The sequence below is a fragment of the Haliotis asinina genome, chromosome 8 (assembly GCF_037392515.1).
Source record: "Haliotis asinina isolate JCU_RB_2024 chromosome 8, JCU_Hal_asi_v2, whole genome shotgun sequence".
Taxonomy (NCBI): Eukaryota; Metazoa; Mollusca; class Gastropoda; order Lepetellida; family Haliotidae; genus Haliotis; species Haliotis asinina.
The window spans coordinates 53102867-53119745 of NC_090287.1; the positions used below are offsets into that span (position 1 = coordinate 53102867).

General features: G+C 37.3%; 2 protein-coding genes across 4 annotated transcripts in view; one reads left to right on the top strand and one right to left on the bottom strand.

Annotated features, from left to right (window-relative positions):
• The window catches only part of LOC137293419 (ubiquitin carboxyl-terminal hydrolase 34-like), a 299421-nt gene extending 295289 nt beyond the window's left edge, over positions 1–4132 (bottom strand). For both annotated transcript variants that reach the window (XM_067823947.1, XM_067823946.1), the window contains exons 1-2: positions 3931–4132; positions 1462–1552 (exon numbers count right to left, since the gene is read on the bottom strand). In XM_067823947.1, the coding sequence (XP_067680048.1) occupies positions 1462–1552; positions 3931–3973 (134 nt within the window). In that variant the 5' untranslated portion in view covers positions 3974–4132. The remainder of the gene's footprint in view (positions 1–1461; positions 1553–3930) is intronic.
• Positions 4133–9880: 5748 nt separating this feature from the next.
• LOC137293392 (HEAT repeat-containing protein 5B-like) overlaps positions 9881–16879 on the top strand; it is a 118590-nt gene continuing 111591 nt past the window's right edge. For both annotated transcript variants that reach the window (XM_067823905.1, XM_067823907.1), the window contains exon 1: positions 9881–10005. The gene's annotated coding sequence lies outside the window, so the exon portion shown is untranslated. The remainder of the gene's footprint in view (positions 10006–16879) is intronic.

Genomic DNA, 16879 nt, shown 5'->3' on the forward strand with positions numbered 1-16879 from the left:
GATGTTTTCACGTGCCGAAAAAATCGAAAATACAGAGGCCAAGTATGCATCAACCTAGGATGATTGTAAATATTTTGTCGGACAAACAACTTGTATTCTGCAGGTTGTAATCTGTTCAGTGCAAATGACGAAAGCGTGGCATCCGAGATCGAAAAACCTGTTCATTCACGACTGTCAAGTACCCCACCACCCTTGGGGATTTTACGGGACGCTTTAATTACCCTGCATCGTGTTCGCACCCAATCGAGGTGGTTCCACGGTGATTGAATTAATTAGGGGGAAGCGCTTCAGTTAGTACCGCGGAGCGCACCGTCTCGCGGACAAGAGACGATAGGCCGTCTCGCGTACACGTTACGTCTCGGACTGGTAACGGGATAGTGAACCATTCACGCTACCACAGGTTTGATAATCACCCATACTATCATAAGTAAATGAACCCCCCCCTTTTGTCACAGGATAGTGAATAGCCCATGTTGCCAGCAGCACAGAATAGTGAGACAGCCATGCAGGCACAGGTTACTTAACTACCCATGCTGAATGAACCATGAACCATAATCATGCCATAATGAACCACCTATCCTGGGACCGGCTGCAGGGATCAACGCAGAGCTTACTTTCCGTGCAGTGGCACATAACATCAAATTGGCACTGATGAAATCATTTCAATGTGTCCTGATTCATGATTCACTAAATGAATTATGCAATAAATCTGACATATTCAAATGATTCAACACCTGTTTATGCATCGAATCAAATTATTTCTTGGTGGCTCTCTCATTTCACAGCTGAACAAGGGCATGGCCAATTTGAATGCCACAACACATAAAAGAAAATCCTGTTTGGGACAATAACATAGTTTGTGGGTTAGCCTATACATCCAGGATAAATGATGCATTAGTATCCTTGTAGTCATGACATTTTCAGAAAATACAGAAAGTTTACAGTTTTACATGATGTCTAATTATTCATTCAAACAATGCATCTAAATCACATACCTGTTGTACGTTTTTAAAGTTTAACTGGATTATCAAAAGTATGAGTTTACTTTCGCAAAGAAAAATCTCAGTTATTGATTTGATGCCAAATGGCACCCTTCAAAAAAGTTGCATTTTTATCTCCGGCTTGTCTCCAGTCATCAGTTCATCACACTACTCCTCATAATTCTGGTATACACTAAGGCTACCTGAGTGACACTATCACCTTAGTGATTTATGAAGAGGGGCCCAGGGTGCTAAAAAACAAAACCTTACCACAAAGACTACATAAAGTCCATGTTAAGGTACGGGAGTTACTGTCACCTTAGTGCTAAGGTTGTTTTGGATGATGACACCCTGGGAATCAGACAGACAAGTCTCAGACAAATCCAGATAAATAAAACTAATAGTTTCACACTACCACTACTCTGAAATACATGTCCAGCCTTGAAAGACTGAATTCAACAAAAAAATTCAAAATGCATACCTCTGTGGCCATGTGCATACATAGTGTAGTACAGCATTGATCTCTCTCTTGTTGAGGCGAAGGCCTTCTCCACGATGCACACGCTCATCATCTACAGCAATCAACAAAAATATCTCTTATCATTTAACACACAAGCGTGATCTGTTTTAACCTCAAGAAAATTACATACAGGTTGTTCAGCTTGACCTGATCAAGTGAATACTAACGCCTTGTATGACCATGTCACAACTGGTTGGGCTTATTATTGTGAAGGGGTGCACCTTTGTCAAATGATTGTCAACGTCTAAACAGCCGAGACAAGGTAGCCATTTGACATCTCAGTGTCTAGAAATCATCAGCAATGTCCTTTCTTTAAACAATTAGCTACAGATGGCTTTATGTTCCCTATTTGGGCTTTTAGGCAGCAGCACTGAATCGAAATCTGAACATTGTAAAGTTCGTAAACCAAATTAGATAGCTTATAACTGTAAACACTATTTTAGAAGAGCTGTTTTCTGGGACAAGTTCTGTAACAAATCTCTGTATGCATGTTTCACACAACGCAACAATAACAACATTCTCTGTTCCCATATTTTATGAAGGTAACTCAACTAGCCGTTTGTGCCATTTGACCTCACAGGTAAATGCATGTGTAGAGGAGCTCAAATCAAGCTGAACAAAATGTACTTGTTTGTGATATGTACCTCATTAACATATTCAGCCCTCTCTCTATTGTCCACAGCTGTCCAGTCTCTGTCAATCAACTGTCAGTAGTAACACACATGCAATTAAAACCAACTATGACCAAATGCAGGTTAAGATAGGGACAAAGAGCTGACTTTTCATTAACAATGCTTTCTGGGGTTTACTCTAAGAGGGACTGAGTTGGTATGGTTTCACACTTCCTTTAGCAATATTCCATAGCAGGGGGCACCAGAAATGGGCTTAACACATTGTATCCATGTGAGGAGCAATCCTGGGTGTTACGCATGACGAGCAAACGCTTTAACCACTGGGCTAACGGACTCATCCAGAGCTCTGATTTTAAAAAACGACTTGGTAAGTTGGTAAAACGATCAACAGTAATATGATGGTGTGTCAGCTTGATGTAAAGGATAGCATGAAGTGCTGGTGTTAGATACTGGCTAAACTCATGAGCATGTGTATGGTACTGACAAACCTGCACACTTAACCATGGCAATCAGAATTATATCTCATAATATTATTTATTTAATAACAGTACTGCTCAAGGGGTGCAACTCATCACAGAAAATTCCACCTGTGTCCCTGTATGAACAACGTAATATCCAAAGTCTTTCCATCACAATTATCAATTGTTATTAGCATCTTCTCCAAGCAAGAAAGGGAAACATGGTACAAACATATCACTTGTAGTTTGAAGTGAGTTTAGTTTTACGCCGCTTTCAGCAATATTTCAGCCACATAAAGACGGGGAATACCAGAAATCGGGTTCAAACACTGTACCCATGTGGTCAACTGAACCTGGTCTTCGGCTTTATGAGCAAACACTTGAACCACTCCGCTACCCCACAGAGAAAAATTGACGGTGAAGAGACGGCGAAAGGGTGCCCAGTATTGTGCAGTACTCCCCTTGGAGATTATCTCCAGAGACAAATGCAGCAATACAAAACATGATAAAATAGAGATTCAGACCCATTCCGCACATTGATGATCATTTGAAATGCTTACACTATCAAGATCTAGTATTGTAAAGCAATAATTCATCAAATCACCTCTCTTCCTTGTTTACAATGAGAATGCGACACAAACACTTGATGTAACTTTGGAACTGTCATCAGACTGTTTTGACAAAGTATATATTGGATGATGCCTACCAGATTTCATGCATTTATGTTTTTAACAGCAACACTTACGTTTTTTGTAACACCACAAGCAGTCGTATTGTTTCATGATTCTGACACAAAGATGAGAGTTTTGACACATGACAGAAAGGTTTTCCTTGACATATATCGCAAATCATTTTCGCGGGATGGATCATTATTACAGAGATACATTGAAATGGGATTGTGTACGAATCGTTAATGATGGTTTGTGAAATGACGTTTATGCCGTTATATCATACGTCTGTAGTCTCTATGCCAGACCTGTTCGAGTGGGTACTACATATCACACGTAAATAAAATAACAATAGTCGTTTAAAAATAATGTTAAAACAGGATACATCGTACAGCAGCGTAACTCAATTTAGGACAGGCATATTCCGCATTTCCCTGTTCCAGACACTGATGGCCAAAATTCCCCAAATTGGTTGGCTCGAATATTGGTTTCATCGCAATAAACGCAAACTCACAATTTTATATTAGTTTTCAGTCAAACACGAAAATCGCTAAGTAAATATTTATTATAAATTTGTTGACACTGGGGGCACGTTTCGATTATTATTCAGATTTTGACCCCTAGGAAAGGCGCGCATGTTGAAAATATTGTGACGAAGCTGTTTTCACTTACGGTTTTCAAGAAGCACCAGCACGTCTGAGCAGACATCACACATGGTGATACCTTGTTAGACTAACAGAAATAGTCTTGTAAAAGCATGTTACACGAATAAATCTACAAATCATTCGATCATGATCGAATGACAACCGTTTCTTTATTCCTTCTAGCTAGGGACTGAAACAAATCCCCGCCATATTGTTGTCTTACATTTAGCAAATTTTTTTATTTTATACCCTAACATAAATGTATTGTACTGTTTTTCTCGTTGCATTAGGCTAGAATCTCATTACTGCCCGGAAAATTAAAAATATTTCGCATATATATTTATCCAATTAACCGAAATGTGCCGAACGTGCGTTACGTCATCATCGGAAGAAGGGAAGTAACTCCTCACTCTTGACTTCCTTCATTCGCGAACCTGTTCCTCAACTGTTAAACGGCATGTTCAAATCATTGCTGTTCAAAGATTTTAAACAGAGTTGCAAATTTAGTATTTTGTGTTCTTAAATCTACACGATCACATGCACTATTAGTCCGTCGTGTGTTTATTGTGTTGTGTTGTTTTATTTGTGTCCTTTGTTGTTTAAAGCCACACTCGGCAATATTCCTGATAGTGATACCATTTTATACGTACATAATTAGTGATGGAAACCTTAACGTCATCAAAATATAGTGTCATGCAATCAACCAGACCAGAGTCTGACCACCTGACCCATTTCCTCGCCTTGTATGGTAAAAGGGACGTTGAGATAGCCTGGGGGTAAAACATTCACTCGTCATGTCGAATACCCGGTTTCGATTCCCCTCATGGGTACAATTTGTGAAGTCCATTCCTGGTGTCCGCTGCTGTGATATTGCTTGAATATTGCTAAAAGCAGCGTAAAAAAAACTAAACCCACTCACTCACTCGTATGGTATTGTGTTGCTGAAGTCTCGTATTCCCAGACAAAATGAGAACAAAATATTTTCATCACAAAATATTGCGTGTTTTGCATTTTCAACTAAATTATTGATGTAAAGGACCGTTCATAATCATGGTTAGGGGTGGCGGTAATGAGGGGGAGGGGCCGGGTGTCACCCATTTAGTGTTTGGGGGTGTCTGTGAAATTGTATATATACACTTTTAGAAACAATGCATTGCATGACCCTTCAAACTGAAAACCCCTTTAGAAAATTTTATTACTTTGGAGGCGCTGTGGGCGAGCTGGCAAGTGATCCCGTTAGATTGAGGTGTCGGGATCGACCCTGTGACCGAGTGTGAAAACCTTAAATTTAAGTTAGATCTGTGTGTTGTAACAATCCCTACTGTACAGTACACAACCCTGTGCACTTAAAAGAACACGCGAATCCACCCGTTGGTACATTACCAGATGGTGGCCTCATGAATACGTGCAAACACCTAGTCCTGGGTACCACAAGAAGTAAACTTGGACAAAGTATTGTGACTATGTGTCCCAGTCCACCCAGCTGTGAAATGGGTACCTCTTCGGATGAGAGACCCACAACCAAAACTCGGTGCGCCCAGTGGCAGCAAAAGTTGTATGATCCCAAAGGAGTTGAGACTGATAATACGATGTGAAGTTGAGATTGACAACAAATGATCGAGGGAACCACACACACCTTGAGCAAGTACTATTTACAAGTATATTGCGCTATATTGCACCTCGTATTTTGCAGATAGCTAGCTAACTTTTATAGTTATGATTTTATTTCAGAAACCCCTGATACAAACTATGGCTCCAGCCCGGGGAAGCAGGAACTCCATTACAGATGAAAGGGATTGAAGCAACAGGCTTTTGTGGGTAATGTTTGGAATGGAAGAAGCAAGTTAGCATTAATAAACATGGAACTTCGCTAGTAATAAACACCTCATCGGGAACAAAGTCATCTTTGTAACCCAAAACAATAAGTTCTGAAGTAAAGGTTACGATACATTCAAGGAACAAGGCTGGAGAGTGACCTCCAGACAGTTTGGCCATTACTGCATTCCCCAATGAACAAGAGTTTCAGCATAATCCTCAAGAAAGGAACACTTAAGATGCCATCTTAATCTTGACCAAATAGGAATTGGTTGACGGCACTCTATTGAATATTCTTAATTGAAACCACCTAAGCGTTGTGCCTGGCATTGTCTTTCTGGGTTTTAAGAATATCTTGTCCTCCTGCAACCCTGGCATCCCTACGCCCCTGACATAGTATGTCGGCATGGTGTTTTCAAGTAAACTGCGGGGAATATGACATATTTTCTTCGTAAAAGACACAGATTATAGATGACAACTTCTTCGTTATTGTTTGTCACAACGTTTTGGAGCTATTCCTTCGTCAGGTAAATATTTTTGTGAAACACAACCAGCGTAATCTTCATTTGTTTATTTGTTTTATTCCTGAAACCCTCTAACGGACATTACGCAGCAGCTAGGGAAGTGCAAATTCAAAATATATGAATCAAGTCGAATGGGATACAGGTGTGATAACCATCATATTTGGGTTTATTCGAATTCATTATACAGGAGCGGTGGGGTAGCCTAATGGTTAATTCGTCCGCTCGCCATGCTGAAAACCCGGGATCATTACCTCATATAGTAATGTGTAAAGCCTATATAAAATGTGTCCGTGTAGTCTGTCATACACACCCTGAATCAAGTATACTTGATGCAGCTCTTACAACCAAAAAAACAACAACATTTAGATTGATAAATTATCAAATCCATCTCGCACTGTTCGACGTCAAATCGACGTAAGCGTAGAAAAAGCATTATGTAACTCAAGATTTCATAAAGAATATATATTGACCAGTGGACACACATTGTAGATTTATATTGACTTTTTCTAATGATTAAAAGTACAAAGAGTACAGAGAAAAATCGTTTCAGCTGAAAATGGAGGAGGTGACTGCATATAACGTCGTGGGTCAGAGACTTTAGTGCATGAAACTTTACACAGTTTAGAAGGTAATGCCTATACAGCCTAGTGTATACTTTTATATAACGGAGACGCTGAGGGCGGTGGTGACGACGTGGCACGACCCCCGTCGTCGGGTTTCCTGGCTGTCAGACCAGTCTCTTTCAACCTGTTCCCTACAGTTCGACCGGATATCCTCTGAAGTTCAGGGCCTCGATTTTCGAAGCCTTCTTAGCGCTAAGATAGTCGTAAGTTATTGTTAATGTATGGCACTTACGACAATCTTAGCGCTAATAGACCTTCGAAAATCTAGGCCCAGGCGCCCTGACTGCTGTGCTGTCAACCATGGCAGTGCAATCATGCAACTGTAGTACCCGGATGTACCGATCTTGGACTGCAGTAACTCAAGGTCTGCCTGTACAGGGACGGTCATCTGTTATACTTGTTTGGTTGCAACAAGCTGCTAGCCATGATATCGTGCTCAGACTAGCATCAGACCCCTGGCAACAAAAGATTGGTAATCTCCAGCATGCATTCTTTCAATGGCGATGTGGCGTGTCGCAGAGTCAAGACGTGACGTAGTGATTTAACCTTGAAATTCCCTCAAGACGAATGCCAATTTTTTAAAGTAATATGAACGTTTATTGTCAGACAGTGAATGCTCTTTGCTGCACAGTTTCAAATGGAAAGTGACTTCTGTTGCGTTGTGACGATGCCTTTCTAATCCTTGTAAGAAATCTCATCCTAGCCAACATTTTCAGGTAAAATCGATTTTTGTACTCGTGCAATTGTGTAAAATCGTGCTATCAACACTTTTGTTAAATATTTTGACGATTGTTTGAACACAATAAGTAAGTAATAGATTGTTACACATACAAATCGCCTCTGCGTTTCTTTTTCTGGGATGGTATGTTTAGCAGATTCAGAGCAATCTTAGCGCCCATGAACTATTGTATATTTATTAATATTTCTTTCAAACCATCCCTGATTAGACTGTTTGTTTTATAATCATTGATTTATATTTAGGATAGATCTAAATGCCTTCAGCACGAAACATGACGTCAACAATTATTTATGACGTCAATTTGTGACATTGCAACACTGACTGGGCTAAAGTCTCCACTTAGGATCAGGAAATTCGCACTGTAAACTGTTGGAGAAAAAGCTATTGTTATATAGCATAAAAGTTGTTTAATGATGTAGAATAACCTTCACGTTATGAGGACATAAATGCAATGTTCGAAAAATACATCAACTCAATACACAAAATCAATAATCCTTCTCAGCTATGACTAGTTGTTCAGTAATGGATGTCAGTAAATATGGTGCAGGAATCATCGGCTGTGTATGAGATACGCCCTTTCGCTCTCTATCATTGGTGTCGCCTTTGTTTTATTCCGAGAAAACATTTTGAGTCAACCTCAATTCCCACACTTACACGTAGCCACCCACTGAAGACCATTGTACGTTTAATGGCACAACATAGGCACGCATGTTCGCACACATAAATGTAAAATGAATGAAAATTCAGCTTATAGGGTGTCATTTAAAGCGTATAAAATACATTTGAAATATCAGTCATCGAGTTGTGTATACCTAAAAAAATAGCTAAACACCTTGATTCGATCCCTCCTGAAATGGTAGTGTTTTCGTGGTAGAACACTTACCATTAAGAAATGGAATCAAATACTTATGTTTTCTTGTTTGGAGACCTAATATATTTGCAATCAGTTTCTGTATCAAAGATCTAATTTCCTCGTTCTTATGCAAAGGCAATAAAACTAAAAACATGACTAAACTGTTCGGTTGGATATTATAGCAGGTGGTGTGTTATATGACAGTGAAAAGTATCCAAATCTTGCCAGCCAGTCGGGCTAGGTATGCCTGAAAGTTACTAGCCACAGAAAATAATTAATTAGTTCAAACTTGAATGTAGACACGAATGTCATCATTACGCTTCTAATATGAAAAGGCGGCGGGGTAGCCTAGTGGTTAGAGCGTTCGCTCGTCACGCCGAAGACCCGGGTTCGATTCCCCACATGGGTACAATGTGTGAAGCCCATTTTCTGGTGTCCCCCGCCGTGTTATTGCTGGAATATTGCTAAAAGAGGTGTAAAACTAAACTGACTCACTCACTGACTCTAATATGAAGATATTTATCTGGCCATAATCTGGCATGATTTAAAAGAGTGTATTGCCTCAACAAATCGGAGAGTGTGATATATTTACAAATTACCTCATGAAAACCCACAGCGATTGTGGAGATTGACTGGCCCTACTGGATTGTTACTAGCCATGGGCAAGCGGGCCAGTGGCTGTTTTGCAATCTGGGTAGAAGTAACATACGTGGTTTATGGATCAAAACATCCGTTATCGTCGAGCAAGAGCTCTTGCAGAGGGAGAAACGATCGGCTGACGATGGGTTAATGCATATTGTGATGTTAGTTTACTATACTACATGTATGATAATTAGAGTAATTCGCTAAATGTTAGTTGATTTCAGAATTCATTATCTCTGCCTTTATTAAACTTGGCGAAGGAATACATTTTAACTTGATAACATTAAACATTCACTTCACTTCATATACACGGATTCTAAAGAGAAGTGAAATGTGGACAAATTATGCGCATGTATAGAGTTATCCAAAACACAAACGCGTCACTCCTCAAAATGGATTGGTTATACATTTGTTTGCACTGCTATGAATAACCTAAACATTTTCTGTGTAGCAGCACAGCATAGCTTTATGAACAACGTGATACTAATTAAGATGGTTATTGATAGCAATGGGCTAAACAGTCTGAATATATAGCGACATGATCTTTGATAATTACGAGCCTGCAAGGTCTAGACCAATTCGGTTTTTATATTGTTTCCATACAATATTTTACGAGTTTTTCAAAAGAGGACCTAACTATTATTTCGCTATAACTGTTCCTTCGGTAAATCCTATAAAGATGCTGTGATGTGACTTTAATCGTGCTTTCTTGCTGAATCCTACGCACACAGGTGCCCTCTCAGACATGACGTCATTTCCATACATTGAGCATGCGCACGTACACTTTCCTATGTGGCGAGGAAAGGAAGTGCTGAACAGCGGCTATCGCTAAGAAAATAATTGTGATTGTCACGGATTCACGCGATTTTGAGTGGTGATTTTGTGTGTAATGTGTTGATCATCGAAGGTCAGTATTATTTTTCCATTAGATTATTTTACCAAACGTGTTTCTTTATGGATATGTCCTTTGACACCGGCCGATTCTGTGTTGACCCGTCAGAGTTGACTTGTCACTGCTGAATGAATGGTGATGACACTCACGTCTTAGAATGAAAACTGTTGATTCTGCGGGTATGTCACTATCACTGACTATGGAAGCTTGTACACGTCGTTGTTCATTTCCAGATAACGGTCAAATGTCCAGTAGTGACGTTTGCTCAGTAATAATAGATATGATATGTTCTGGATTCGTAATACAGGCTGAAATCATGAAATATCATGATACATGGATGAACTCGCCGTACGTGTTGATATCATTAGGATATGTTGTCATAAAAAAAAACGGCTTTAGATGACGCTGTTACACTTACACGACTTTAGATACATTTAGATTACTTCATTATAATTAAACTGCAATTAATTTGTCAAGTTGCAAGTTACGAAAATATTTTTGTTGTTTTGAACAGTGTTGTATCTAATTGATAATAAAAAAATACGGAAATTGGAATGAAGTTTGTAAACATTTTAAATGCACAAAAAATGGTTTAATAAAATGAAGTTGATGACTGGTTTGTTATGTTAAACATGATTTCATGAAATTCACAACTTACTGATATTTTTGTGCATTATATATGTGTATTCATGTCTCCATATTCTCTGGAAGTATTTGCACTATTTTTCTGAGGTCCTTAAAGAAAACGAAAAAAAACCCACACCACCCAATATGATTTTTCCATCATAGTGGAAGCTATAGGATTGACAAATCTCAGTACACTTGATTTAAGTCATGGTTTTACCTTGAGCTGGAAGGCTAACTGTCCAGATATCCAATTATCAATTTCAAGGGTCCTCACAGAAAATATATGGGTTCTGTAATGTTAAGACATTATGCAGTGTGCTTTATTGTAAGATTTGATAGTTACTATAATTAAATTGGTTTTCTGTGTTTTTTAAAGATTATTTGTAAATTCAGTCTACATGTTTGTACGTCCTGGATGCACAATTCTTCATTGTAAAAAATCCTGAGTAAGTCAATTCGAAACGAAAAAATTAATCATGCATAAAGTTATAACGATAAAAAAAGATAGTATAGGGCCGTCTCTTATTCTAGCTGGTTTCCTATTCTTGCGGTAAACACATTTTCTGCCGAGATTGCCGAGGCATGATACTTAGCGGTTGTTTACATCATTGACCAGTAACTAGGAAGTGGACCAAGTCTGTGAATTATAAAAATTTTGCAATGTAACAAATATTTGTGAGTTTTAACCAACTTGGAAAAATCGAAACTTTTTCCCGCCCTTTCCGATAAGATTCCCCTTGCTTACACCTAATAACGTTACTTTCCCGTTATGCCCGCGGGAATGGGAGATGCCTCAAAAACTCGGCGGAGGACGACCATGTTTTTCATCGAGCTCAAGTGGGATACTACACCTGATAGATCAAGCAGTTGATAGATGCACATGTTAGAGGAGGAATCTCTTCATTTAAAAACAACATGCATGCATACGAAAAGAACTGTTTGTATTATTTTTTCAGCCAATGAAAAGAACTGTTTGTATTATTTTTTCAGCCAATATCTGTAAGTACTGCGAGAATAGGAGACACCAGTATATATCTGTTTATCTCAGGGCACTTTTGCAACATGTAGGTGTTTGTTGGTAATACGGATTCAATCCCAGGGCATATTCCCTGTAAAATGATATAATATGAAATATCAAGGTTTTCATGGCATTTAAGCTTTGCAGCAACATTTTGTCTGATATTGCTATTTTGTGTTTTAACGAAGTAATCACATTGCATATTTGCCAGTGGTCACTTTGGTCCTTAAAGATATTGTAAACTTATGTCATGGTGTTTTGTCCAGCATCAATTGCCAAGGAAATATGTTGTACAAAACGTTAACAGTTAAAAGCAGTAGATATATAAATAGCTACATGATGTCCAAAATACATATATTTATCTCTCTGGTTTGATCATCACAAGAATAAGATAGTAATGTCTTTTCAACATTAAGACTAAACAGGTGCTTAAATCATATAAAACATGTTACATTTGTTTTTAGATACTGATCAGTGATATACAAATGTATATTTAAGTGCAACAATTTCTATAATAGCTACTAGGCAAGTATATGTCTCTATTCTGATTCTTTATCTCAAAAGAATATGAAGGGATATATGAGTATTCCTGACTCCTATGATTGTGGGTTTGAATCCTGGTTTGTCCCAATCCCAACATATGAGACATACCTCAGATATTCTTCATGAGGCAGACTTGAACTCAATGATAGAATAATGTCGAACAGTACTTCATACGGCTTTACATAATTTAAGCATGTGCCCTAAATGCATAGAATGAAATTAGAAGTCATTTGAATACAGTTTTGAACAACTTATGTTTGAAGAAGGTTCATCCTCATGTTAAGGTAATATCCAAACAGACTTGGCCCAATACTGAGTGAAAATATATTGTTCACCAAATGACGAGTATCAGCATCAGTGATCATGTAAATACTCAATAATATAAACATGGTCATGAGCTTATATGTACCAAACAGGGAAAACTAGGGATGTATTTAGTTCATGTTAATGTCAAGTGAAATAGCTACAATGTATCTCAATTATATGTGGAACGTGTCTGTGTATTTCTATATCTTTGTATGTACTGTGTTTATATTTGTAGTTTATAGAAATTAGAATATTGCCACTGTTCTTCCATGGAATGGTATGCAATAAAAATTTCGTCAAATGCTATCTTATCTCTCATAACAATTGAATCAGATCACATCTCTGTTATAACATTGCTGAGTGTATCATAAAACTAAACTCACTCACCATGTTATAACACATGCAGTATTGTGGTCAGAGTAGCTGCAAGAAAAATGACAAGCATTCAGTTTGTGGGATGGGTTATTGGACTTGTTTGATATTCCTTAGACGAGACAGCTGTACATCAATTATGATTTGGCTTATTCTCTTCTGGGAGGAGAAATCTGATAAGTGACAGTAAGCGAGTGTCTTTCAGAGGACATCTTGAATTCTGAAGTTAACCAGACATGCTGTTTTAGTTTTGAAATGCTTCCAAATTGTAGAACTGATAAAAAAAAATTGTTGAGAAATTGAATTTATCAAATTATCAAATTTAGTAAATTGTTTTCCCTCCACATAATACATATATCATATTTATATCTCAGGGCAGGCAATGTTTTGGTATGGTTTTAAGATATTTTTGTTGACTTCATGTTTAGGTACAGGAAGCAAGAAAAACAAGTTTTAAAAGTGTTGAACTTGAATGTTTGCTGAGTGAAAAAAGACCTGAACAATATGTAAATGTCAGTTTATAATGTTGATCGAGTAATTGGATTGCATCTATGACTATAATTGAGGATATGAATATTATTGATTGTGTATGTTAAATAATGCTGTTTGTTCAGGTGGGCATGAACCCAAATATTTGGAATTTATGATGGTTGGTTGCCCCATTCAAAAAAGTTTTATAATTCTTTTGAGAGAAAAATAAAAAAAATCCCCTGACTGCCCTATTCTGTTTGAGGCATGTAATTGGAAAGCCCAAACTTGTGTTGTCAGTGTGTGATTTGACCCCAGTTGGACCACCAACATGAGGATGCAGCCATATTGCTTTGTAGTGGTCCATGGCCAGATGCATGATCAATACACTAACTTTCATTTTCTCATTCCATCACAGACACCTCCTGCTAACAGTTCAGAAAATTAATCATCAAATTGTTAAAGCTGGGATGCTAAAGAATTGGGAGACATCAAGTTATGAATCATCACTGGACAATTGAAGCCCCAGTTCAGAATGTAGTCAACATTTCATTGATTTCTTTTGTTGTACATGAGGAATTCAATTTGGATTTTTTAGGGCATTTAGTTTATATTTAAACTGATAATTTGATCATGTTCATTTGTATTTTGTTGTTAGTTTTGTAGTTTCTTTAAATATTTCATTTTATAGTTATGCTGTTAATTATTTCAACATTTGAGCAGGACCAAACCTTAGAATTACGTAGTGGTGGTCCGATTAATTGAAACAATCGAAGACTGGTTGTTGTGACTAAACAACCAAGCAATCAGTCATGTTTTGTCATAATCAAACAAATAATTTTGGAATACGTTTGCATTATTAATATTTTTCACATTTGTGGTTTTGTCTGTTACATTTCATACTTACTTCAAGTTCATTTCAAGTTAAGATTGAATTTATCTTAAAGACTTAAAAGAAGTTTATGTTCCTAATAAACTAGCTATCCTATAAAGATGTGAAATTTTATTCAATTTGAAATCCCTCGAAATAAATGCTTGTTTGTTCTTTACGTTTTGGGCATTAACAAACATAAGCAGGGAAACTGGATAAATGACTCTAACCAATTATTTTTGACGATTGATCCCTTGTAATGAACCAGTCATCAATTATGAGATTTTAAACAATTCCCAACGCTAGCATCAAGGCAACCGTTTTCCCCATATATCAAATGTTGAGTGATATAATTTCATTTCAGTAGATTATGTTTTATTATATGAACATGATAAAATTTCTTAGTGATATTTTGATTGGGATATCTAGATCTGTGTCATTGTTGGTTATTGCTGAAAAAAATAATGATGAACAGTGTCTTCATTAATTCTTTTGCACTTTGTGAAGGTTTAGCAGGTGAGTGTTGTAAGTGTTCATAAAGCTAAAAACCTTTACTCGATACCCTTTTCAGTCCAACTTGCTAACATGTTAAGGATGTTTAATAAGTCCACTGACGTGAAATTACATCAATATTGCTTAATTGGCATAAAAAACACACAGTTATTACCCTTTTAAATTTAACAATACCATCACTTTCAGTCTTTTGAAAGCTTAAGTGCTCTGCCTTGTTGGTTGAGAGGTGGCTGCTGTGTCCCTGATGTGAAATGTACCATACATCATATGTGCTGTGTGGACATTTCCACATGGCAAGGTACAATAAACAGAATTCCAGTTAGCATGGGAGGGTTGATTAGTTTCACAGACAGTTAACTGATGGCCTGAGAGTGATCTCAGAACTGACCCATTTCCATGGAAGACTTATGGAGGTGAGGGGATACTCGTGCCCTTGTTGGATTAGGAAATTAACTGTCTTATGTCATGGGGTCATTGTCATTTATCTAATGAGGTACTGAATTAAACTCAAACATATTGCAGGACCTTTTTATTTTTAATATTATCAGGAAAGATGCAGAGATTTCAGCTGTAAAAACATTATCAGAAAACCACAGAGATTTCATTTAAAAAAATATTTTCTTGAAGCCTAGAGTGATTCAAGTTTTTAAAATGTTATCATGAAAGCCTCAGAGCTTCCATCTTATCTAAGTACTATCCAAAGGCCACAGCGATTCCATTTTTAAAAATATTATGAGGAAGCTACAAAGATTTGACTTGGTGTTGGGCCTTCATTTGTTGGCACCTTCCTCAGCATCAGTTCTTGTTCTTGTGAAAAGTGATGTTTATAACTAGCATGACTTAAGGTTTTAATCCCATGAAAATTAACACAGTGTGGTCTTGTACTAAGTGGACAGTGAAATTTTATATCTTTTTGAAGGGTTTACCTACATGTTATCAGTCGCTGAGTGCTTGGAAAAGATTGTTGTCTGTTTGCATTGTGTCAACAATTTTTTTTAAATTGCTTTTCCTGAACCTTATGTTTTATACAATGTCATATTGTGTTAGCCTTTTGAAAAATTAATTTTCTTAGAAATAATCGTCCAGGTCTGTGTATCTATCTGAAAATATGTTTGTAATAAGAGTATGAGCATATTTAACATGATTAGCATGATTCCTTGAAACTTTCGTGATGACAGCACCGTTTTGAGATATTGTGTAACAGCACAATTCAAGTTTATTTAAAGCCTTAAACCCTCTTACAAAAATTGAAACCTGATTGAAGTGCAGCAGTAGTTATGGAACAGTTGTGTTCTACATGTGGTACTGTAAGAAAATAATATTCCTGTGTGCTACTTTTACAGATTGCCATTCCCAATATAGTCTGTCAACATCAGCAACACAATAGACCTGCTGAAGATTTGCTTTGTTGTTATTTCATGTTATGCATTGATCCACAAGTGCATGTTGGGATACATATTGATCCTTGCCAACAAGTTCAGAAAAAGCTTTCTGAATGATTTTCCAGGAATGAAGTATAGATTGTTTGTTACTGTTAAATTAAGAGCCTTCATTGCTGACTTATGTAACCGAAAAATGTTATGTAAAAGGCCGCCAAGTGAGATTAACTTTCTGCTCTCTGCAGGTGCAGTTGAAGAATTCGTTCTTGCCCATCTGTGGGACGTGTGTGAACAGTATATGCCTGACTTTGGGATACACTAAATCTCCATCAACTGAAGATTTTTGATTATGATAAGGAGAAAATAATAAATATGTGGGCAAACACATTTGTGTCAAAGTTAACAAAAAATGCATAAATACTTTGAGTTATCCAAGTTTTGTTAATCTGTCATGCAGGCCCTGAAACAAATATATCCCAAGAAAGTACATGCAGGCCTGGGATAAATGGCAAGTCTAGAATATGTGGCAGGTCTAGATAACTACAGGCTGAGAAAGTCTCTGGCCTTGTTTTCATTATATTTCATGATTACACTTCAGGAACCTTTTTTTCTGTAAAATATTTTCATTACCAAGACGAAGTGTTGGTCAAAAGGTTTGACACAAAGTAAGAAAGTCTTGATGATAGGGACTGTTACAATGAACAGTCTAATTTAGCTATTTCTGAAGTATTTTTTGACAGCATTTGCAAATAATGACAATAATTTTGTATTGCAATGAGTTTGTGCATATCC